This window comes from Protopterus annectens, chromosome 1.part1 (assembly GCF_019279795.1).
Source record: "Protopterus annectens isolate FY-2018-M chromosome 1.part1, PAN1.0, whole genome shotgun sequence".
Taxonomy (NCBI): Eukaryota; Metazoa; Chordata; order Ceratodontiformes; family Protopteridae; genus Protopterus; species Protopterus annectens.
The window spans coordinates 1,217,321,965-1,217,347,696 of NC_056726.1; the positions used below are offsets into that span (position 1 = coordinate 1,217,321,965).

Here is a 25,732-nt window from a genome sequence, read left to right on the forward strand (position 1 = left end):
TGGGGGGGGGGGGCAGGAGAATGAGACAGCACTCATCTCAAACACCGACCTCTCTGGCTCCGAATATCTCCCCCACTCCGAAGAGATGAGGGTTGGTGCCGGAGCCAGAGCTGTCGGCTCCGAAATAGATGCAGGGTCCGAGCTCACCCTGGCTGATGCACCGTGAGGAAGGCTCGGAACTGAAGATAGATTCCAACCCTCCCTGCCTGTGCTGACAGGAGAGCTTTGGCCCTTGGACACGACGGACAGCACAGAGCGCGTCAGAGCCAAACCCAGCAACAAGGTGAGCTGGAGCCAGCATTTCCTCAGTTGGCACCAAGCACTCTGGCTCCGAAAGGCCAGTATGGCTCAGAGGAAAAGCAGACAAGGGCAAAGTTGGGCCAAGTGGCTCCAGAGCCGACTGGGTCGGAGCAAACAATAATTTTGGTAAGGCAGATTACTTCAGGAGTCTTAGCACTACCCTCTCCACATCTTCTGAAAGGCACCTGGAAGACATAGTAGGGGATCTTAACCTGGGGGGCACTGGAGACTTCATTGTTACGGAAACCGGTAGGGAGCTTACAGACCAGCTCCGAGTAGCAGTCAACTGCTGTATCAATAGGTTCAGAGATTGGTTCGGAAACACCTGTAACTGACTGACACCACCATGATGCTCTCCTTCGGGGGCTCCGAAGGCCGAGTCGTTGAGAAGGCAGATTTGGATTGTTTCGACTGTTTAGGAGGTGGCTCAGAGACACTAGCCAATGCCAGAGAAGGCCTTTTTGATGATTGATTTCCCAAACTTAGAGGAAGCCGAAGAACTGGATAGTGCTTCCTCAAAGCATGGTTTCAATAGACCCTTGAGTACGAGTGTGTTCTTTCTCTCCTATAACACTCTAGGAGAGAAAGCACAGTAGAACAAATAGGACTCCTGTAAGTGGATGGTCCATAGGCAGTAGACACAGCTACTGTGGCCATCCGTTAAAGACATCTTTTGGGAGCATTTCATGCACTTTTTGAAACCCGAGGATTTATACTCCTTACTTTACTTAGTCATATTACACACACAAAACCCAGAGAGATTGAAAAAGAGAAAGGAGGAGAACTAGGTCCTCTAAAACGGACCTAGCCCTAAGGAGGAGTTACACGAGGACTAGGTCCTCTAACTTAAAACGGGCCTAGCCCGGTGTAGTGAAACTAGGTCTTCTAAGACCAGAAAGGAAAGCTCAAGCACACAAGAGAAACCGTAAATGACTCAACAAATTTCTATACTCCTAAAAACAGATAGTATACTTGCAATTCTAGTAAATTCACAAGCGGATCCCCGCCAAAACAATGTCAAAATAGCAGAAACTAACTGCCAACGGTGACCAAAAAAAGGTCAGAACAGACAAGACAACAGGAGCCCCTGTTGACTAATAGCGGAAAACCGCCAAAAACTGTACCTAATCAAAAAAATGCGCAACGGCACCTAAAACTGGCACACAGGGTACCAATAACCACTAGTAAATTAAGTTGCACTAAAGGTCAAGCAATACACCTGCCTAATATATTAGCTAAAGCACTGAATACGATAGAATATAAAAAATTTTGAAAAAAACTTAGCCAGAGCCAAGAGAAGCACAACCGAACTCAATGCGGCAAACGAGATCTGGGGATTGTACTGGTGCACCATGGGATACCTGCTTAGCCAAGAGCCAACCAAAAGTCTTCCAGCTTGTAAACTGGCCGAGTCGGAGCAGAGGATCGGCACCGAACCCATATGTAAAAATGAAGGCGAGATCGGACTAACATTGAATATTTCAGGTAGCAGCTGACCGGCACTTGCTAACTGCTTCTGCGTCGGGCTCCCGTGTGGCAAGAAAATAATGGCATCGGCTGCCTGTTGGTAGCCCTGATGACCTAACGCCATGGAAGAGGCGACAGCATCAGACGCAGAAATCCCAAGACACTGGTATTCGGGCCGACTGAGGGCTACCTGCAGGCAGATAAAGTACAGTTGTGTACACTTACCATAAATGTAGATGTTAGTGTATTCACTGTTGCAGTCATTACATTTGGGTTATCATGCTGGCAGGTTGCCCTCAGTCAGCCTGAATTCCAAAGTCTTCGGTCCTGCGTCGGTTGCTGTCGCCTCTTCCCTGAAGTCAGGTCGTCAGGGGTATAAAAAAAGGTATGCACTGAACTCAGCCTCTAAAATGTCTTTGGTTGGTACTGCCCTGAGAAAGGCTGCAGAAGTGGCTGCAGCTCTGGTAGAATGTGGCCTAATGCCCTTAGGCACTGGTTTGCCATGCTGGGAGTAGCAGAAATGAATGCAGTGACCTATCCACTTTGAAACAGTCTGCTTGGAGATGGCCTTTCCTTGTGATGCTGTGGCATATACCACTAGTAATTGTTCTGTCTTTCTGAAAAAACTTTAGTTTTGTCCAAGCAGAATCTAATTTGTCGGTGTACGTCCAAAGAATGCAGAATTTTCTCCCCCTTGTTCTGTGGATTTGGATAAAAAGTTGGCAAACGAATTGTTTGGTTAAGGGCTACACTGGATACCACCTTAGGCATAAATGTAGGATTTGTTCTCTTAGAGAGACCCTGTCTGGATAAAAAATGATAAAGGGTTCCACAGCCATGAGAGCCTGTAGCTCTGAAACTAGTCTTGCAGAAGTTATTGCTAGGAGCAGAGCTGCTTTGCAAGATAAGAACTTTATATCCGCAGTAGCAGCTGGCTCAAAAGGAGGTAAGGTGAGTTTTTCCAAGACATAGTTGAGGTCCCATGCAGGTACTGGCGTTCTCCTTGGAGTCCTTAAGTTTTTGGATCCTCTCAGGTACTGCCTTAATAAAGGATGAGAAAAGAGTGGTGGCTCTGTATTGCAATGAGCCAAAATGGCAGAAGCATGTATTTTAATTGATGAAAAGGATAGGCCTTTGTCCAGCATCTCAGTTAAGTATTGCAAAATCTGAGGAATATTTGTGACAGCTGTATCAGTTCCTTGAGCTTGGTTCCAAGCGCAAAATCTCTTCCATTTCCCAGCATAGAATTTTCTAGTACTAGGCCTTCTGGCTTCTAAAATGATATTCATCACAGCTTTACTGAGAGGTGTGGTTTGTATGGCTACATTTATCTGCCATGCTGCCAAGTTTAGGGTCCTGAGTTGGCTGTGTAGAATCTGATTGTTTTGCTGGGACAGTAGATTAGGTATTTGAGTTAAGGACCAGGCTGGGCATTGGGACAATCTCCTTAAGATTGGATACCAGTACTGGCATGGCCAGTCTGGGAAAATCAATCATTTTTGGCTTCTCTTGCCTGACCTTTAGGAGTACCTTGGGGAGGAGAAGCAGTGGAGGAAAAGCATATATTGATAGGTTTGTCCAGTTGAAAGATAAGGCGTCCACTTTCCAAGCTTGTCTGTGATAAGTCCTTGTGCAGAATCTTTTTAGTTGATAGATCTATTTGCCTCCCCTCAAAACTATGTCCGGGCGTCCCCATTTCTTTGTTATGCTGAAGACTTGTGGATCCAGGTGCCACTCGTGGGGATCCATGAGGTTTCTGCTTAGTCTGCCAGAGTATTTTCATTTCCTGGCAGGAAATGTGCCTGCAGATGAACTTGGTAAGTCAATGCTGTGTCCCATAAAGCCATGGCTTGTCTGCACAGGGGATAAGAATGAGTGCCCCCCTGCTTATGTACCACATGACCGTGGTGTTATCTATCTTTATCAGTAGTTGTCCCGGATGAAGTAGGTCCTTGAAGACTGTCAGAGCATTTTGAACAGCTAGCATCTCTTTTTGATTGATATGTAGATGCGTTTCAGGTGCCCTGAATGCCTCTTCCTGCCATGTGTGCCCCCCCCCCAGGCATAATCTGAAGCATCCGTCGTTAGACTCTGCCTGGCTGGGGGGTAGTGAGAATGGCTGTCCCTTTGGTGATAAGCCTTTGTCCACCATCAAAATTCCTGTTGCAGGCAGGGAATTAAAGTAATCATTGTTTCCAGACTGTGGCAATGTGTCCAAACACTTTTTAGGTACCACTGAATTTTCCTCATATGCAGTCTTGCATATGGAATTAGTAAGATGCAGGATGCCATGAAGCCCAAAACCTGCAGAATTTTTCTTGCAGATAACTGGGCCTTTGTTGCCATTTCCTTGAAATAGGTAGTCAGTTGCCTTTGTCTGGAGTGAGATAAGCCATCTGGGCAGCTGTATTCAAGCTTGCATCTAGGAATATCATCTCTTGAGAGGGTAATAGTTTTGATTTATTTTTGTTAACTGTATACCCTAGGCATGTTAAGAGTCTTATCACAAACGTCAGATGCTGTAGTAGAATGTCCTTGTTCTCTGCTTGTATGAGGCAGTCATCCAAGTAAGGATATATTTGTATACTTTTTGTCTGCAGTAAACAATTACTGGTGCCAGGCACTTTGTGAAGACCCTGGGCGCAGTAGATAAGCCAAAGGGCAGTGCAGAGAATTGGTAATGCTTTGAGCCAGCCTTGAATCTGAGGTAACTTCTGCATGATTGTCTGATTATAACATGCAGGTATGCCTCTTTTAGGTCTAAAGTCACAAGCCAAGCCTTGCTGCCCAGCATGGGCAGAAGCTGCTGTAAGGTCAACATCTTGAATTTTGGTATATCCAGGAAAGTGTTTAGAATAGATAGGTCCAGTATTGGTCTCCATGCTTTGCCCTTTCTGGGTACCAAGAACAGTCTAGTAAAATCCTTGTCCCGGCTCTTGCTGTGGCACTTGTTGAATAGCCCTCATGTCCATGAGAGCTGCGCCTTGCTTTTGAGCCTCTGCCCATTGAATTTTTGGCAGGTCTAGCAAACAGTTTGCCCTTGGCAGGGTATGGAAATGAAACTTGTAGCCTTGTGACACTGTCTAGAACCCATTTGTCCTGGGTTATAATGTGCCAATTTTGAGAAAAAAGTGCTAGTTTTCCCCCTAAGGGTGCTGCCAGAAGATAAGTGTTTGGTGCAGGCAGGGGGAAGTCATTGGGACCGTTTCCTGTATGATTGTGCTTTGTCTTCTCCACCTCTGGGGGTAGAAGCACTCCACTGCTTAGGCCTGTAGGATCCTTGCGGCTGTTATCTGCCTCTAGGGCATCTGGATCTGCCCTTTTGAGGTCTGTCTGAAACTGGAAAGGACCAATTTTTTGTAGGCCAGTGTCCGCTAAATCTAGGTGGCTGTACCTGTAAGAAATCCTTGACCGTCTGCATAGATTTATTTTTGTCCTCCATTTTCTTTAACACCTCTTCTGCCTTAACACCAAACAAGGTATCATGTTGTAAAGGAGCATCTAATAATTTTTCTTTAACATGGTCAGGCAGATTTTGTTCCTTTAACCAAGCATGCCTCCTAATGACAGAACCGGTAACAGCGGCCTTGCAGGAGGCCTCCAGAGAATCAAACCCACATTGCAAAGTATGCTTTCCAACTTGTTCAGCTGCATGCAATAAATCCTGCATTTCTTTGTTTTCTGCACATTCAGAACTTGCCATCATTTTCTGTTTAAGCATTGTCAATATATTGCTAATATTTGAGCATACGAAACTGGCAATTTAAGGCCCTTATAGCCAAAGTAGCAGATGTGTAAATCTTTTTTCCCCATCTATCCAGTGCCCTAGAATCCCTGTCAGAGGGGGTAGGGTTTTTTGCAGTAGAAGCCATGACCCCTTTTGGACCCTGGGAAATAGTTTCTGGGTCTGCAGAAGGGTTTTTGAAAAGGAATTTATGAGAGTCAGGGACCCTGTAGTATCTGTCCGGCAGGAGCTGGAGGTAGAGAGTCAGAGGTCAGACTAGACTCCAACACCATCTACAATGTCCAACACAGGTGGAATAGCTAGAAGCCTGTGTTGAGGTAGTAAAAGGAAGTCTGAGCTTTTTCTTAGATTCTGAAAAATCCTGGCTCTACCAGTGGAAGTGCTCCCTCATGGAATGCAAGGTTTCTCCTAAAGAGTAGTCCTCAGGAGGAGAAGCTGAAGGAATTGATTCTTCAGCATCAGAATCCTCATAGGGGGGAAGAGAATATTCCTGATAAGAAGAGGAATCAGAATAAATGGAAACCTGATCTGAAGATTCATAGGCTGTCTCTTGCCTAGGCCTCTTATCAGGAGGGGGATGAGAACCCCTGATCAAGGTAATTAAGTCTTCGGCCATTTTGAGCATCTGTTTTTTGGGCATGGAGGCCTGTCCTTGTGGCTGGTGAACTTGTTTCTTTGCCTTTAAAGGCGTTTTAGTCTTTGAAGTTGGTTTAATATATAATTGTTTAGGTCTGAATATACCCTCAGAAGCCGATGCCTGCTCAGCGGCTCCAGACCCATCTGAGGGAATAACCTCCGAGGCTCCAATACCTTGAGTTTCCAGCGGCCTGGCAGACTCCACGTGGGAGTTGGCAGCGGCCTGCGACTCTAAAGTAGCTGACGTCAGGGGCTGCGAAAGCACCTCACTGAAAACGGGCGACTTGCTTAGGAGAAGCTTCGTCGGTTTTGGACCTCGGTTGCCTGCCTTTTTTTGTGAACTCTGGTAGTCGGATGGCTATCGGACGACACTGTATAATTAAATCTTCGCCCAAAATAGCTTAATGCAAAATCGTACCAACGCTTAATAGTGCGTTGGTTAAATCTAGCACAAAACCGACAACTAGCAACGTCGTGGTCAGGGCCTAGGCAAGGAATACAGTAAGAATGAAAGTCCTTATGAGGTATTTGCTTCCCACATGAAATACAATTAACTTTTTCTGACATCGGTCTGGAGCAAGAAAAAAGTTTTCCCAACGAGGTACTTAGCTTTTTAATGAAGACTTCGGATCTGAAACTCGAACATGAAAATCACAGGAGACGGCCGACAGGCACTTGCAAACTGCTTCTGCTTCGGGCACCGCGCAACAAGACAGACTGAATAAAATAGCATCGGCTGCATCTTTTATACTCCTGACGTTAGGGAAGAGGCGACAGCAACCGACGCAGGACCCAAGACTTTGGAATTCAGACAGACTGAGGGCAGCCTGCCAGCAGGATAACCCAAATGCAATGACTGCAACAGTGAAACACTAAGATAATCTGCAACCTACTGAAAATCTTCAATAGCATGTTTATGTTGCCATTTTCTGGTTAATTAAAAAAGAAAAAGCTGATTATGTGTTCTGGCTGTTCACAATCAAGGGACTGAGTTAATGTTAAAATGTCATGTAAGCAGAGTGCCCTCCTTTACATGTGTAGTTGCAGCTCATTTGTAGTTTGACCAATTATATCTTTGTTTGAAGGATGAAGCTGGATAGTGCATTAATGACAGCTGTGGGCTGACTTATGCTGATCCTACATCTACCATCCACTAATTACCAAACTGACAGTGAAATGACTAAAAACTTGCCCACTGCATCCCAAAGCTACTTAAATACTCCAACTCCAAGACAGTTGCATTGCAGAGAAGATTAAACTCGACAAGGTGTAAACAGGCGTGACAACTACATCCATCACTACTGTATGATTCTGGGGTTAGTGCTTAGATGGATCAAGACTGAAAATTGGAGCTCACTGTTCTACCAAGCATGTGAATCTTTCAACTAGTACATGCAAGTATTAAAGGGTGTGTGTGTGTGTGTGTGCTGTCCTCCTCCAAAAATGATGCGGTTGGTGACTTTGTAATCTTGACTGCAGTACAATGTTTGACTGCTTGGGATCAATGACAGTTCCAACAGACATCAAGAAACCTTCACCAAGACACCACAATTGATCCTGCTCAAGTGTCGCACATCACAGTGCACTCCACAAACCCCTAGTTCAGCCTGGCATCTGTACCCAATGTGTTAGCAAGTGCATTCTGCAACAGACTGGCATTCTGTTAAGTGCTGGGACAGGCTCAGTCTCCCACTCTTGGGCATGAGATGGATTACGTTTTCAGTAGCCATCTAACAATTTGTAGAAGTCAAAAATTATCTTTGGACAAAAGTCATTCTAAAGCATCAAATTACATGGGTCGGAAAGATGTCAAAGCAACTTAATGCATCTTTCACATATTCCAAGAAGACTAATGAACATGTAATTCAGTGCAGTGGGTCTGAAGTTCAGTCAAAAATGCTTGCTATACTCTATAGATCTGTGTCAGTTCACTGTAGAGTGAAGGTAAGCTTCTGTATGTGAAAAGCGTACAAAAAGCCACTGCTTTAAGACATGAATGTATCCAGTTACTCTCCAGTCCTTCTATAAAACATCTTTGACATTAATACCTCAAACATTTTATCACAACAGGACTACTCACCTCCAGAAATGCAAAATTTTTATCTTGATTAATCTGAACCGCAAGAACAGGATTCCCTGGTGCTTGAGTCAGCCCCCCAAGACGCATCTGGGCATTGAAGAAATCCATCATAGCTTCCTGAAACAAAAAACAGAAAACGTACTGCAGAACTGCCACTATGTTGCAAAATATGTTGCAATACTGTTTAGCATGCAACTAGCATTTTTCCCACACCCCTAGTCAAATGTTTAAAAAGGCTTTAAGCTTAGAACAAGCTAGGATCACAAGTATCAATATATCTGCAAATGTAGTTTCACCACACTTCTTGCTCTACGCTCACATACTTAGAATCTGTAGGACTATACTTGGCAAAAATCTACACACAACTTAAAATTTCCAATGCCTAAAGGCAGCCATTCATTTTAATGTTTCCATCTAGTTCTATCAAAATGGTAAAAAGCACTTTAGTACATGCGTTGTGCATGAAGTCTAGACATACTGCTTTAAATCTATTACATTTTCAGAAATAACACCATTCCTAATTTTCTGCAACTGTTTACCCATGAAAATGAGCACACAATAAGCAAAAAATTAGAACTAAAACAGGATTTCAACCAAGGGAAGAAAAGCAGCAGCTAGTATATGTTAATGCTTGCCTTTCATCTTCTCTGCTTCTTTCTATATCAAGACTCAATTGTGACCACATTTACCACTTTTGGAAATTCTCATATGCTGAAATAAATTCTAGCATGCTTGCCTAGCACTCATTCGTACAGAGAAAAGCAAAATGGTACAACTCTGTATATCCCTGTTGAGATGTAATATACCAAGGCCAATAGCAAACACCAGACAGCTCAGTGCCCAATATGGTAGGAACACGTGTAACATTACACCACTCCTGCAGGGGTGACCACTACCAGAACACAAAGTTTTTTTTATAAACCAGACATTTAGGTCTCTACAATTAAGGAAGAACTAGGATGATTTGAGGTGTAAATTACTTTTATAGTGCATTTCAGCAAGTTAAAGCCTATTGAGAAATTAAGCCAGATAAACTGGCAAAGGTGGAACTCAACGAGCCTGAAGAAAGTTCAAGGCACTTCTACCCTTACAAAATGCAGATGTGTGCAGTATATGAAAGCAGCATGGATGACAGCATATTCCGGGAGCAATGTTTACCATTATACTAGAAAGTAAAGCACAGAAGTTCTCTACCATGGAGGATCTCCAAAAAGAGGACTGCTGGATCCAGAGCATCAACATGGCCTTGGTATAAAATTTTCAAAAAGTAAAAGAAAGCAATGACAGCAGAAAGAAATTCTGCTCTGCCACACAAACGATGCATCAACAAACTGCAGAAAGTCTAGTTAAAATGAGGGAAATTCATACAGATGGTAGAAAAACTGGGTCTATTATAGTCTCAAAAGCAATGTCAAATCTGACATTGTCGACACGAGAATATCGAATGCTCAGAATCGAGGGTGTAAACTGAAATCTCCGTAAGGGATTTCCGTTTACTGCAATGTAGTGTGGTCTCGGAGTTGGGTATATGTAAGTAGCGGGGAGGCTTGCCCCCTGCTTAAACCCATTGGGGTACTTTTTTCTCTCTTTTATTTGTCTTTTTATGATAGACGTTTGAAGACATTGACCATATGATGTCAACCATATGTTGCTCGATGTTTTCAACCGATCTTATAATATAGACCCAAAAAACTTAAGCACTCACATCGAAAAAAAGTACAGCACCAACAAAAGCCAGGGGAAAATACAAGGTGAATATAAACATATAAACAACCCCCTCCTCCTACCACCAAAACACTAATACATGCGAGAGATGCAATTATACAGCCAAACTGGAGGCTAAGCTCTCAACCCAAGACTGGAGACAGTCAAGAGGAGAAGGGAAATACTTGCATCACACCACCAGTCTCACATAGACCCATTTAAAGCAGCACTGGCAAAAAACACACAAATACATTAAAACATACTCGGAGGCTCTAAATAAAAATCTGCAAAACCAACAGAGACCTCCAAAGCAAACATCCAAGCAACCTCCACCCCCCAACACAAACCATGAAACACACTTCACAAAACCAGTGCCATGCAATCATAGCCCTTAAGGCAAAATAACATACCCAACATACTAGTAATAGTTGACTCTAGTCAAGCACACTGACGTCCCACTCAATAGGCTGAATAAGGAGAAGGTTACTGTTAGCTGCCTGTCGGGCGCCAAGATCCGCCACAACACAAGCACTCAGGTCACTCCAGAACAAGTACAAATGACACTGTCATTGCCCATGTTGATGTGAATGACCTGAGCCGTACCTCTCTGGACTACATGGAGACACGGAAGAGCTCTTTGATCACGTAGCCCAGGCCAGTATGACCCTGAGTAGCATCCTGCCCTCAGCAAGAATGATACCACGGTATAAAGAAAAAATTCTTGACTTCAATCGGCTAAGTTTCTGGTGTCATTCAAAGGGGATCCAGTGTTTGTCCGCCTGGGATGACATGCTCGACAAGCCACACTTTCGCTAGAGACGGCTTGCACCTGTCACCCTTAGGCTTTCGAATACTGGCCAAGGCTCTTGCCACCCCCATAGTGCCTTTTTTAGGCAAGGCTCAAAAGACAAACCCACCACCGTAAATAGCACAAGTAACAAACTGAGGGTAATGCTACTCAATGCCAGAAGTCTGAACCTCAAAATGCAGGCACTCGAAGCACTCCTCAGTATGGAGAAAATCGATATATGTGCAGTAACAGAAAACTGGTTTAAGGCTTCACAGAGCACCCCAGCACTACCAGGCTACAACTCGTACCATACATTTCAGCCACAGTCCCAAACCGAAATACAAAAGGCGGGGGCGCATCCATATTCATCACAGATACCCACACCTCCAGGTTACTGGCACAACACGATGCGTCAGATATCCATGTGCAACAGGCAAAACTACAATTCACGTTGTAGCTTGCTATAGATCACCCACCATGTCCCAGGACCCCCATTCCGCATTTCTGGAAACACTGGGAAACAAAGGTCCTACCAAACACCCTAATATTGGGCGATTTCAATTACCCAAACGTTAACTGGGAAAACTACTCAAGTACCAACTCCCTTGCCCAACATTTCCTAGAATTTATAAACTCAAAAACGCCCTGGTTCAACTGGTCAACACTCCCACCAGAGGTGACAACATATTGGACCTGTTCATCACCAACATGGGCGACTGGCATTCCACATCAGACGTCAACCCCTCGCTGGTTAGATCTGACCATAAACAAATCACTTTGGATATCCACATTCCGCCCCCACCCCCTGACAAGAACACCACCGTGAAAAACTTTTCAAAAGCAAACTTCAAATTACTTAAGACCGAGGTGGAAAGTTTCAAAGCCCCCATGCTGAAGGATTATGCTGTCCTAGCTGCAAGATCCTTTACTAATGCATTTGACGGGCACCTACAAGAATGCATGGATCATGCCATCCCAAGCAAAAACAAGACTCACTCCTCCAAGAAAAGGAAACCAGTCTGTTGGAATCCTGCCATAAACAAGCTATACACTAGGAGGAAACTAGTACAGAAGAGTAAAATCCCAAGAAGGGAAGACGTCCTCAGTATCAGCAAGAAACTACGATCCCTCAAAATCATCCAGGGCGAGCTTGGAGATAAAAATTGCCAAGGACTCCAAAGATAACCACAAGGCATTCTTTAGCTATGACAAGAATCTAAGTAGCAATGCTCAGATCTGCTCAGAGTTGGTGCAGAATGGCACAAAATACACTGAACTGACAGATAGCCAACATCCTGGCAGACAGGTTCAGCGCAAACGTCAACCCCCCCTCACCCCCAAAAGGGCCCATAACCATACCAGAAGAATGTAGAGTCCCTGAAATCACAGACACTCAGGTTAAAATAGCCCTCTCCAAAGCCAAAAACACAGCATCAATGGGACCGGACGGTGTCTCAGGCTGCATCCTACACGAGCTCAAAGACAAACTAACCCCTCATCTAAACACAGTGTTCAAATTCAGCCTCTCCACAGGCTACGTACCCATACAGTGGCGCACAGCAACGGTTATTCCGCTCCACAGAGGTGGAGCCATAACAGACCCCAGGAACTATCGCCCTATAAGCCTGACTAGCTTGGACTGCAGGGCTATGGAGCGCATCAAAGAACTCATTAACAGAGACACTGGGAACCTTCAAACACTGGAACCTATCCAGTTCGGCTTTGTTAAGGGCAGATCATGCCTCCTAAACCTGGTGAACTTTGAGACCGTTACCAAAACTACAGACTAAGGAAAGGTGGTACAGCCTACCTAGACCTTGCAAAGGCCTTCAACACCATTCCCCATTCTGGTATTACAGACAAGCTCACCAGCCTGAACATAAGCCCCTACTTCACAAGATGGGTTGCCAATTGGCTCATGGACAGAGCCAACATGGTGAGAGTTGCAGGAGCTAGGTCCAAATAAACCAGTTACAAGTGGCGTTCCCCAGGGCTCAGTCCTAGGACCCCTCCTGTTCGGCATGTACTTCTCAGAGGTACAGGCAAACACAGGAGGACTATGGCTGACCAAGTTCGCAAACGACTGCAAACTAGGGGCTATAATCGACTCTCCGGCTAACCGACATCGTCCAAAAGGGTCTCACTGAGACTGATACCTGTTGTCAAAATCATGGCCTCAAGCTAAATGCCAAAAAGTGCATAGTCATCCCCTTTAGAAAAAAGCAACGTACGCACAAACTACCACATAGGTGGTAGTCCCCTAAATACAGAAGACTTAATAAGGGACCTGGGGACCCAAGTAGATAGTAATCTCACCTTTGATAATCACATTGCCAAAGTGGTAAGAAAATCCTTCTACATGGCCCATCTAATCACAAAAGGGTTTGCATCCAGATCAAGAGAGGTCATTGTGCCCCTCTACTCCTCACTCATCACACCCATCATAGAGTACAACGCCCCATTTGGGATGTACCTTACAAGACACCTGCAACAGCTGGAAAGACCACAGAAGTACCTCACCAAGAGGATCACTGGCCTCAAACATATGCCCTATGCAGCTCGACTGAAGTAATTGCAGCTGTACTCTGCTGCATACCGCCTACTCAGAGGTGATCTCTGCCTGACATACAAGGCCATGTCCAACCCACAACTGACTGACAGGCTCCACCTAAAGAAAACCTTATCCCCGAGCGCCACATGCTCTAGGGATCTAAACCTCACCACAACATTAAATAGGACGTGCTGGAGGGATAGATTCCTGTCCCAGAGACTTCCCATGCTTTGGAACAAGACCCCAATCTACATTAGGCAGAGCTCCTCGCCAACCCTCTTCAAAAGGAACCTTGACGAGTGGAAGGCAAACAAAGTTTACCTCGGGGATCACTTTAGAGGCTCTGCTGGACAGAGGCACAGGGAACTAATCTAAGAGGGCAGTGAAAGCCAACACATTCTGGCTAGGCTTATAAATGCCTTCGGGCAGATAGACTAGTACCTACCTATGAAAAGAAAGCACTAAAGGAAAAGTTGGCAAACTGCAAGACAAACAAAAGCTGGGGGGGGGGGGGGGGGACTAAGGAATGAGCTGACCATAACGGCCAGACAGGACAATTTGTAATTTAAATGACCAAAAATAGTCAGATGATGTCAAAGGTTTTCAGAAATTAATTATCAATATACACAGAATTTAATACAAGGGGTTCCAGGAAAGGAAAACAAGGAATGGCTTAGACCAAGAGGACAAACGTGTGTTTAAATTCCACTTACACTCCACTCGAGACTTAATGACAGCTTAAAGAAGCCGCATATTAGCTGGGAGAGATAGCTGCCTACTCAGCTCAACTGTAAACATTCACCACACTGTATTCCTGGCTGTAGAGAGAAAAGTACAGTTGTGTACACTTACCATAAATGTAGATATTAGAGTATATTTCACTGTTACAGTAATCACATTTGGCTTATCTGCTTGCAGTAGCCCTCAGTCGGGCCTGATTATCGAAGTCTTAGGTCCTGCGTCGGATGCTCTCTCATCTTCAATGACATCAGGTAGTCAGGGGTATAAAGCATGCAGCCGATGCAATTACATCAGTTTTTCTTGCCCCAGATGTCAGGTGCCCCCATAATGGGAAGCAATTATATACAAGGTTACATCTCCAACAAAAAAGCAAATACAACAAAAAGCTTTAAGCATAGCAAACAACAGAGGTATAGTCAATACAAGTAAGGGAGCTGGGAGGGAGGGTAACCAAGACTGCAACAGTGAATACACTCTAACATCTACATGTATGGTAAGTGTACACAACTGTACTATGTTTTTTGAGTAGATTCTCAAAGCTAAGGATGGGAGGAGGTAATTAGACTGCATTAGGACCAGCTATAAGGCACTGCAAGACTGCAGTGGCAAAGCCAGCTCTGGATTAAGAAAAAAACTGGCAAGTGGTAATGCTTGGTAAAGGTATGTACAGAACTCAAAGTAGCAGCTTCTAGGATATCCCTGATAGGGATACCTATGAGAAAGGCTGTAGAGGAAGATGCAGCCCTGGTTGAATGTGGTCTTATCCCCTGGGAGGTATGTTTTCCATGGTGCTTGTAGCAGAAGCGAATGCAGTGGCCTATCCACTTACAAATGGTATGCATTGAAATGGCCTTACCCTCTGTCCCTGCAGCAAAAGCAACCAGCAGCTGTTCAGATTTCCTGAGAGGTTTAGTCCTGTCCAAGTAAAATCTAAGTTGTCTGTGCACGTCCAAGGAGTGCTGTATTCGTTCCCCTTTCTTCTGTGGATTAGGAAAGAAGGCTGGCAAATGAATGGACTGATTAAGGGCCACACTGGATACCACCTTGGGCATGGCAGGATTGGTCCTGAGGGACACCCTGTCCGCATTAAAGATGATGAAAGGCTCCACTGTCCAGAGCCTGTAATTCAGACATCCTTCTTGCTGAAGTGATGGCTAGAAGGAAGGCTGATTTCCAAGAAAGGGAGGTAAAGTGAGCTTTTCCAGTACAAAGTTAAGGTGCCAGGCTGGAGCAGGGGCTCTGTTGGGTGGCCTTACGTTTTTGGCCTCTTCAGGAACCACTGTAAATTGCGCATGTGCATTCTTGCCAGTGGTAGCATGGGCATGGTTACTGCCATTAAACCCAGGAGACTAAGAAATTGCCTTGCAGTCACCACTTGGGACAGTAGAGCTTCCTGGAACTGGGAAGTCAAAGAAAGAACCTTGTCTTGTGGTAGAAAGGCCTTCACTGTGTCTGTTGCGATTCTGCAGCCTAGGAAAATTTTGTCCTGGCTTGGGATCAGAGAGGATTTGGGGACACTAATGGTGAATCCTAGGTTCAGCAGAACGGACATGGTGAAATGCAGATGCTTCAATAGAGCATCCCCAGACTCTGCCGGTATCAAGATGTCTTCCAGATATGGGTAAAACTGTAAACCCAGAGTTCCACAGAAGGCAATTGCTGGAGCCAGGCACTTTGTAAGGACTCAGGGGGTTCGTGGATAAACCAAAGGGCACGGCAATAAATTGGAAATGAGGGGCACGTCCAGAAAAATGCAGGAATTGTCTGAATTCCTGATGGGTATGTGCAGGTAAGGCCTCCTTTAGGTCCAGGGTGTCCATGAAGGCCTTGGCTGGAATGACGGGCAGCAGAGTGGGAAGAGCATTCTGAAAGATGATACCTGAAGACTGAGATTTAGGAAGGACAGGTCTAAGATGGGTCTCCAGGGGCCGTCTTTTTTGGGGACCAGAGTCCTGGAGGAACATGTTCTATGGTGCCTTGGTTTAAAAGGTCTGGCAGAACTTGTAAGACGGGCCTGGTTTTTGGGGATGCAGGAATGCTTCTGGGTGGTTTCTCGTTCCAGGATAGGAAGTACCCTTTTTGAATAATGTTTAAGACCCACTGGTCTGAAGTGATGGACTGCCAAAGGGGAAGACCGTGGGAAAGGCAAGCTGAGAAGGGAAGGTGGGCAAGGCAGTCACGCATTACTGGGACCCCCTCTGTCCTGAAAGGGCCGTCTGAGTTAATGAGGTGGAGCAGAGGATCTGGATTTGGTAGGTGGTCTAGCCTCTCTCCTGGACCTGGAAGAGGAGGAGGGCGGCTGATGAGTAAATCTCACAAAGGTGGCCTTAAGAGTAGTCTCTATAATACTTGGGGATGGGTGACACCAGCAGGTGCTTGATTTCCTGGAGTTTTGTTTTTTTTTTTGTAGATTATAAAAACGTCAGCAGATTGTTTGGCAAAAAGCACATTGTGGTCCAGAGGAGCGACCAAGATCTTAGACTTGAAATCCTCAGGGAGGTTCGTGAGTCTTGGCCATTAGTACCTCCTGAAGGCTCAAGCAGATGCTGCAGATCTGGCAGATGCTTCTGCAGTATCGTAGATGCATCTGATGGAATGCCTTGCTACCGCTTGTGCCAAGGAAAGTTTGGCTGAGATGTCCATCTTGATGGGGCTGTCAGGAAAGGATGCTAGCATGGAGGAGGATTGAGAGACTAAGTCTAATGCATACTTGGTCATGTGGGTCTGATAAGTTATGGCTCTGAAAACCAAAGCTGATTAAGTGTATACCTTTTTCCCTCATCCTATCCATGTACTTGCTTTGTCAATGGGCACTAGGAGGCAGAATGCAGCAGTCTAGATTGCTTATCTGCAGTGGTGGCAATAACAGCTGGGTCCGCAAAGGGTGGTTTTGACCAAGAATTTTTGGTCCTCTGGTTCCTGTAGAAGCTGTCAGGATGGTTATCATCCGGAGCCTGCGAAGTCAGGGTATTTGGCAGCAGAGTGTTGAAGGCATCCAAGTAAGCAGGCAGAACAAGAGGAGCTGCTGAGGGGGAGGGGGATTGGGATTCCACTTGCAGCAGCGCAAAGTACCTTTTTTGGGTGTCATTTGAGACATATCCCATTTAAAGTAATCCATCTTGGTGATGGTCTCATCAAAAGTACATGTCCTCAGGGGGAGAATCCCCTTCCACAGATTCCTCATCAGGATAGTATTCCTGGGCAGAAGTAATCTGGGAAACATAAGAAATGGACTGTGAGGATGAGAAGAATCATGTTCTGACTTAAGGGGTCATGGATGGGAGGGAAGCAGAGGCATGCCCAGGGCTCAGAAGAGGCAGGGTGGAGGTGGGCTGAAGGCCTGAGGGAAATAAAAGCCTGCATGAGAGAAGAGGTGAAGGCCTGCCAATCCGGTGAGACTTCTGAAGAGATGGAGGTATGCTTCATTCTTTTCTTCTTTTTGGCCGTGGAGGAGGTAGAGAGAGACAGTACAGTTGTGTACACTTACTATAAATTTAGATGTTCGAGTGTATTCACTGTTGCAGTCATCACATTTGTTTTATCTGCTTGCAGTAGCCCTCAGTCGGCTTGATTATCAAAGTCTTGAATCCTGCGTAGGTTGCCATCTCATCGCCCGTGACATCAGGGGCCCCCCCAATGGGAAACTATATACACACACACACACACATATACATGTGTGTGTGTGTCATATATATATATATATATATATATATATATATATATATATATATATATATCTATATATATATATATCTATATATATATATATATATATATCTACACACACACACACAGTTATACCTCCAAAAAAAGCAAATACACCAAAAAGCTTTTAAGCATGGTAAAGGAGAAAATACATATAGCCAAAAGTCAGGGGGCTGGAGGGAGGGTAACCAGGACTGCAACAGTGAATACACTTGAACATCTACATTTATGGCAAGTGTACACAACTGTACTATGTTTTGTGTTCACTGTTGCAGTAATCACATTTGGGTAGATTCCCAAAGCTAAGGATGGGAGGAGGACTTTAGATAGCATTAGGACCAGCTAGAAGGCCCTGCAAGACTGCAGTGGCAAAGCTAGCTCTGGATTTAGAGAAAATTGGCAAATGGTAATGCTTTGTGAAAGTACGTACAGAACTCCAGGCAGCAGCTTCTAGGATGTCCCTGGTAGGGACACCTCTGAGGAAGGCTGTAGAGGTAGATGCAGCCCTGGTTGAATGTGGACTAATCCCTGTGGGATAGGTTTTCCATGTTGCTTACAGCAGAAATGAAAGCAATGGCCTATCCATTTAGAAATGGCTTGCTTTGAAATAACCTTCCCCTCTGCCCCTGCAGCAAATGCCACCAGCAGTTCAAATTTCCTTTGAGGTAGAGTCCTGTCCAAGTAAAATCTAAGTTGTCTGTGCACATCTAAGGAGTGCAGTATCTGTTCCCCTTTGTTCTGTGGATTAGAAAAGAAGGTCGGCAAATGAATGGACTGATTAAGAGCCACACTGGATACTACCCTGGACATGGAGGGATTGGTCCTGAGTGACACCCTGTCCGCATTAAAGATGATGAAAGGCCCCACTGTCATAAGGGCCTGTAATTCCGATACCCTTCTTGTCGAACCAATTGCTAAAAGAAAGGCTGTTTTCCAAGAAAGGAATTTTAACTCTGCACTTGCAGCTGGCTCAAAAGGAGGAAGAGTGAGTTTTTCCAATACAAACGTTAAGGTCCCAGGCTGGAGTTGGGGCTCTCCTTTTTGGCCCCTCTGAAGGACTGCTTGAGCAGTAGATGAGAGAAGAGGGGTGGCTCTGTGCTGTAATGAGCTGAAATGGCTGAGGCATGAATTTTGATGGAGGAAAAAGAAAGGCCCTTGTGAAGCATCTCCGTTAAATATTGAAGAATCTGAGGTAAATTGGGTGCAGCTGTGTCCATCCCTTGAGTTTGGTTCCAGGCACAGAATCTCACATTTTTCAGCATAACATTTTCTAGTACTAGGCCTTCTTGCCTCCAAAATGACAAACACTTGTTTACTGAGGGATGGAAACGGAGAGATTAGGTAATTAGCCAGGCTGCCAGGTTCAGGGTTTGAAACAGAGGGTGCAGAATCTAGCTCTCCTGCTGTGACAGCAGGTTAGGGGTCTGAGGCAGGTGCCATGGAGCCAGCAGTGACATGCTGCGCAAGAGGGGGTACCAGTGTTGGTGTGGCCAATCTAGTGCAATCAGAATCATCCTTGGTTTGTCCTGTTTGATCTTTAGTACGACTTTGGAGAGGAGAGGCAGAGGAGGAAAGGCATAAACAGATAGATTTTCCCAGCTAAAGGACAAAGCATCCACTTTCCTGTTTGTGGGGAGTCCTTGAGCAGAATTTGTCCAACTGATAGTTCTGGGGGGAGGCAAACAGGTCTATATCTGGGCACCCCCATTTGTTTAACATGTTGAAAGTCTTTGGTTCCAGTTTCCACTTGTGTGGGTCCATTAGATTTCTGCTTAGTTCGTCTGCCAATGTATTTAGTTTTCCTGTCAGGTATTGAGCCTGTACATGCACTTGGTAGCTCAAGGCTGTGTTCCACAGAGCCATGGCTAGTCTGCAGAGGGGGGTATGAATGGGTACCCCCCTGCTGGTTTATGTACCACATTAACAGTGGTGTCAGTCTATCATTAACTGTCCTGGAAAAATGTGGTCCTTGAAGGCTGTCAGAGCATTCTGTACAGCTAACACTTCTTTTTGATTGATATGCAGGTGCATTTGACTTGGGTTCCGTTTGCCCTGAATGCACTTCCCTGCCAGGTGAGCCCCCCATGCATAGCCTGATGCGTCTGTTAGGGTTTGGGCGGCGGGGGGTAGAGTGAATGGTAGACCTTTGTTTTGGTGGCAGGCCTCTGCCCAAAGGAACTCTTAACTGTAGGCAAGGAATGACAGGAATCATTGCTTCTAGATCCTGAGAATGTTGACACTATAGGCTTTTTAGATACCACTGTAGTTTCCTCATATGCAGTTTTTCATATGGAATTAGTAGAATGCAGGAGTCCATGAACCCCCACGTCTTGCAGTATTTGACTTGCAGATAGCAGGGCTTTTGTGGCCATTAGTTTGAAGTAAGTTGTCAAATGAGTTTCTCTGGCGTGAGGAAAGCCATCTGGGAAGTTGTGTTCAAGCTTGCTCCCAAGAATATAATTTGCTGACAGGGTACTAGATGGGATTTATTTTTGTTTATGGTGTACCACAGACAAGTTAGCACCTTTTGTACAAATGACAGAGGATTCAAAAGTATGCCCTGGCTTTCTGCCCGAATTAGACAATTGTCCAGGTATGGGTATATTTGAATATTTATTTGCCTGCGAAATGCAATGACTGGAGCTAGGCATTTTGTGAATACCCTGGGCACAGTAGATAAGCCAAAGGGCAGTGCAGAGAACTGATAGTCCATGTAACCTGCTTTGAAGCATAGGTATCTTCTGCAAGATTCCCCAATAGGGATGTGCAGGTATGCTTCTTTTAAATCCAGTATATACAACCAGGAATCCTTGCCTAGCATAAGAAGCAACTGAAGAATCAGCATCTTGAATTTTGGAATCACCAAAAAGGAGTTTAGGATAGAAAGGTCCAGGATAGGACGTCACAAGTTGTTTTTTCTGGGTACCAGGAAAAGTAGAGTAGAAACCTTGTCCCTTTTCCTCTTCTGGTACAGTCTGAATAGCCTTTAATCTTGAGAGAGAGTACTTGCTTCTGAGTCTCTGCCTCTGATTTGAGGGTAGATCTGGCCAACCGTTTGAGGTTGGTAACGTGTGGAAGTGAAATCTGTATCCTTGGGAAACTGTTTAAAATTATTTGTCCTGGGTAATGAGTTCCCAGTTTTTTGCTTGCAGAGCAATCTTTCCCCCTTAAGGAGCAGTCAGTTGAGAAGTGCTTGGAAGTTTTAAAGTTAAGTCATTGAGACAGCTTACCATAGGGGGAGTTCTTACTACTCCCTGATGTGGAAGTCGAAGTCCCCCACTGATTAGTCCTGCGAGTACCCTGGGATTGTAGCCTGGGTGTTATGCTGGTTCAGAGTTTGAACTGAGAAGGCCTGGAAGAAGCAGGAAAGAACCAATTTTTTGAGGACCAATGCCTACTAAATCTTGGAAGCTGCACTTAAGAAATCTTTAACAGTTTGCATAGATTTAGATTTTTCCTCCATCTTTTTAAGAACTACTTCTGCTTTGTTGCCAAATGGGCGGTCCTTATTTAAGCGAGCATCCAGCAATTTAGTTTAACATGAACTGGCAAAGATTGCTCCTTAAGCCAAGCATGCCTTTCAAGTACAGACCCGGTGACAGCAGCCCTGCAAGATGCCTCTAGTGAATCAAAACCACATTGCAAAGTACGTTTTCCAACCTGTTCAGCAGAATGCATTAAGTCTTGTAAATATTTATTTTCAGCACAATCCGGAATCAATCATTTTCCGTTTAAGCAATCCAATAATATGCTGCTCATACTTTAACATATGAAACTGTCAATTTAAGGCCCTGATGGCAAAGGATGCAGAAGTGTATACCTTCTTACCCCATCTATCCAGGGGCCCTAGAATCTATCAGAGGGGGTAGGATTTTTGGCAGTAGTAGCCTTTAATGCCCTTGGGTCCCTGTGAAATGGTCTCAGGATCCGCAGTATGATTTTTAAAAAGGAACTTGTGAGAATCAGAAACACTAATATCTATCAGGTCTTCTGGGAGCAGGAGGTAGAGAGCAAGGGGCCAAGCTAGATTCCGAAAAGGCATAGTCAATGTCCAGTACAGGAGGGATAGCTAAAGGCCTGTATTGGGGCAGGAGTAAGAAATCTCTAAGCCTCTTAAGAACCAGAGTAATCCCGGCTTTTCCAGTGAAAATGCTCCCCAAGAGAAAGCAAGGTTTCACCAAAAGAAAAATCCTCTGGGGGAGAAGCAGAGGGAATGGAGTCTTCTGCAGCAGAATCCTCACAGGTACACAAGGGTAAATCCTGGTCAGAGACGACAGAAATTTCAGAATCCTGGTCAGAAGCATCTTAAGCAAATTCAGCCCTAGATCTCTTAGAGGGGGGGAATGTTGGCTTCTCCTGATTAAAGTAATAAGGTCTTCAGCCATTCTTATTTGTTTTTTAGGCATAGAGGCCTGCCCATGTGGTCTGGGCATCGGTTTTCTAGGCATGGTTCGAGTCTTAGGCCTTCAAGAAGATGGCATCTGTCTAATATGCAAGTCAGTAGGCCTGAATACAGCCTCAGAAGCCGGTGCCTGCACAGCGGCTCAGGACCCATCCAAAGTAGAGATATCCTCAGGTTCCACAGTTGAAGCATCTCACGGCATACCGGACTCCAAATGGGTCTCAGCAGAGGCCTGCGAATCTGAAGTAGCAGGTATCGGGGCTGCGAAAGCACCTCACTGAGTACTGGCGAACTGGCGACTAGCTTTGGACCTAGGCGGCCTGTCTGCATTTTTTTTGGAATGTGGGTAGTATCTGGTGGCTTACAGACGACATATCTGGACAATTGAACAGAGTACCAAAATATTTAGAAGCGAAAATATACGGACGATGAATAGTTTGTGGTTTAAATAAGGCACAAAACCAACAGCGAGGTACGTCGTGGTCAGGGCCTAGGCAAGGAAAATCTGAGGCATTTGCTTTCCACAAGAAATACAATTACTGACTTTTACTGACATCGGTTTAGAGCAAGAAAAAGTTTCCCCAAAGGGGTACTTAGCTTTAGTTGAAGACTACGGATCTGAAACAAAACAATTTCAGGAGTCGGCCGACTGGCATTTGCGAACTGCTTCTGCTTCGGGCACCGCACGGCAAGAAAAACTGATGTAAAGGCGTCGGCTGCATGCTTTATACCCCTGACTACCTGACGTCATGGAAGATGAGACAGCAACCGATGCAGGACCCAAGACATTGATAATCAGGCCGACTGAGGGCTACTGCAAGCAGATAACCGAAACGTGATGACTGCAACAGTGTAACGAACATCTGGCGTCGGGTTTGGACAGTAACATCTCTGAAGTCTGGATTCCTGCCGGAGGCACCACTGAAACTGGTTCCCCCTTGTAAGACTGTCGAATTCTAGATAAGCTCCACGGACATGCCGGCCGCGAAACTGCATCCATGAGGGACGTCGCTGCAGATATATCCTCAGAGTGCACCTCAACCCCTAGAACGGCAGTTGGCAGTGCATCAGGAAGGAGTGGCAGGCGAAGAAGGCCTAGGAGCCTTGGCCTCCTTGTGCGAGGGTTCAGGTGAGGCCTCCGATGTAGGATCCATCCTAAGGGCTAACCGCTTAAGGCACTTGTTCTCCAGGTAGAGATTTAACAGGGCTAGACTGCTGCGCAAGGTCTTGGGCACAAACGATTGACAAAGTGCACGAGGATAGTGTTCCTGGCCTAGACAAAAAAAAAAAAAAAGAATAGTGTAAAATCTTACCATAACCATAGATGTCCTTTCTCTTTCATGTTGCAGTATTCTAGTTGTGAGATTTCCTATCCTAAAGCAACTAGCACGTCGCTCCTACACAAACTTCAGCTTGGCTATTGCAGCGTGCGTGTGACATCAGACACAAGGCCATAAACCGGGGACCTTAAATTTGACGTCTACATGCACAATCCTCAGAACTTGTAGGCCAGCAGGTAGAGAAGGCGGCCCAGCAGGAGGAATGCCAGTGGGGACAGGTATGTGACCTTGGTGTCATTCAGTAGCTAAGGTAGATCCAGGACTTAGCTGGGACTAAAGGAGAAAGTATAGGGGGTAATGGTGAGTGGGAAGGAATATTGCAACATGGAAGAGGACATCTATAATTATGATAAGATTTTACAGAACTATTCTATGTCCTTCTATTCCTATGTTGCAGTACTCTAGTTGTGGCAGAGTACCACAGCTTAGATGCATGAAAGGGGGGTGTATGCTGAATGAGGATTCTACAAAGCCCTGTTGGATGCCCCTGGCGAAAGCTGCCCTAGCTCTGGGAACTTGGCCCAGTTTGTATTGTTTGGTGTAAGTGTGGATAGTAAACCATGTGGCTACTTCCATGATGGATGCAGTGTCCAGACCTTTCATGAATGTCTTGAAGGTGGCCACAGCCCAAGTGGAATGGGCCTTTACTCCCACAGGAGGGTTGTTTCCATGGTAACAGTTTTCCTGATGCAGCAAGCGATGGCTTGTTTGGAAACTCTCTTTCACCCCAGAGCCCTGGGCAAGGCAAAGAGCTGCTTAGATTTCCTAATGGTTTTATCCAGGCAGAATCTAAGCTGCCTGTGCACATCCAAGGAGTGCAGTGTCCTCTCTCCTTCATTAGTGGGGGGAGGGAAAGAAAGTGGGTAAGTGGATAGATTGGTTTAGAGAAAAATAACTGACCACCTTGGCCATAAAGGAGGGATTGGTTCACAGGGTGACTGTCAACTACTCAGAGACCCTTCTGGCTAAAGTGATAGCCACCAGCAGGACGGTTTTCCATGTACACATCTGTAAGGAAGATCCAGCCGGTTCAAAAGGGTGCTGGGTTAGTTTTTCCAGGGTGCAATTTAGGTCCCAGGGCGGACCGATAGGTTCTTTGGTGACCTCATGTGCAAGACCCCTTTAAGAAGACCTTTGCGTTGAGCCTGGCTAGCAAGGGAGCATCCAGGGGCAAGCAGGCTGATATAGCAGAAAAGTGTACTTGCACTGAAGAGTATGAAAGTCTGCTTTTAATAAACTGACATGCACAAGTGAGAACAAGGGGGGCATTCACCAAAAAAGGCTCCCTTCCCTTGTCCAGACACCACTTATTAAAACTGTCCCACTTAGCTAGGTAAGATTTTCTTGTGGTTGGTTTCCTTGCCTCCCTCATGACTGAAAGCATGTCCTCCAAGTAGTGGTGTCTGAAGGGGATCAAAAGTTTATCACTCACAGAGTCAGGGATAACATCTGCAAGTGTGGATAAAGAAGAGTTCCTGTGTGTCAGTAGGTCCACCTTGTAGGGTAACTTGTAGTGATTGCCCTTGGCTAGATTGAAAAGTAGGGGGAACCAGTGCTGACATGGCCAAAAGGGTGTCAATAACAAGAGTTTTGGTTTGTCCTTCTGTATTTTCAGGAGGACTTTCTGAATCATTGGAAGGGGGGGCATAAAGAACCCCCCCCCCCCAAGAGATGCTGAAAGCATCCACTCTCCATGCTAGAGGGGTGTGTGTCTTTGAACAGAAGGTCTGCAGATGTCTGTTCGGGGGGGGGGGGGGGGGCAAACAGGTCTATTTGCGGAGTACCCCACCAGTGGACTATGTCTAGGAAGACCCCCCTCCCCCCCACCCAGCATCCATTTGCGCTGTGGTGAGGTCGTCCTGCTTAGGAGGTGTGCTTGCTTGTTTGACCTGTGAAGGGGATGTAGGTCACCTGCAGGACCAGGTTGTGGCGAGAGGCTAGGTCCCATATCCGCAGGGTCAGCCTGCACAACTGGTAGGCCTTTGTTCCTCCCGGTTTGTTGAGGTACCACATAACCGTGGTGTAGTCTGTCACTATCCGAAGCACCCCTGGAACCAGAAGGGGAATAAAGGTCTTTAAAGCTAGGAAGGCTGCTGTCATTTCCCTGATATTGATGTGCTTGCTCTGCAGAGAAGGGTGCCAGTTTTCCTGGACCCTGTAGGATGCCAGAGTTGCATCCCAACCTGAATCCAAGGCATCTGTATGCATTATTTGGGTTGAGTGGTTGCAGTGGAAGTCCCAGGTTTAGATGGACTTGCTGGATCCACCAGC

At 45.5% G+C, this 25,732-nt stretch overlaps 1 protein-coding gene across 1 annotated transcript in view; it reads right to left on the minus strand.

The window, feature by feature from the left end:
* U2AF2 (U2 small nuclear RNA auxiliary factor 2) overlaps nt 1-25,732 on the minus strand; it is a 529,844-nt gene that overhangs the window by 460,876 nt on the left and 43,236 nt on the right. The window contains exon 2 of the mRNA XM_044080728.1: nt 8,229-8,345. Within this exon, the coding sequence (XP_043936663.1) occupies nt 8,229-8,345 (117 nt within the window). The remainder of the gene's footprint in view (nt 1-8,228; nt 8,346-25,732) is intronic.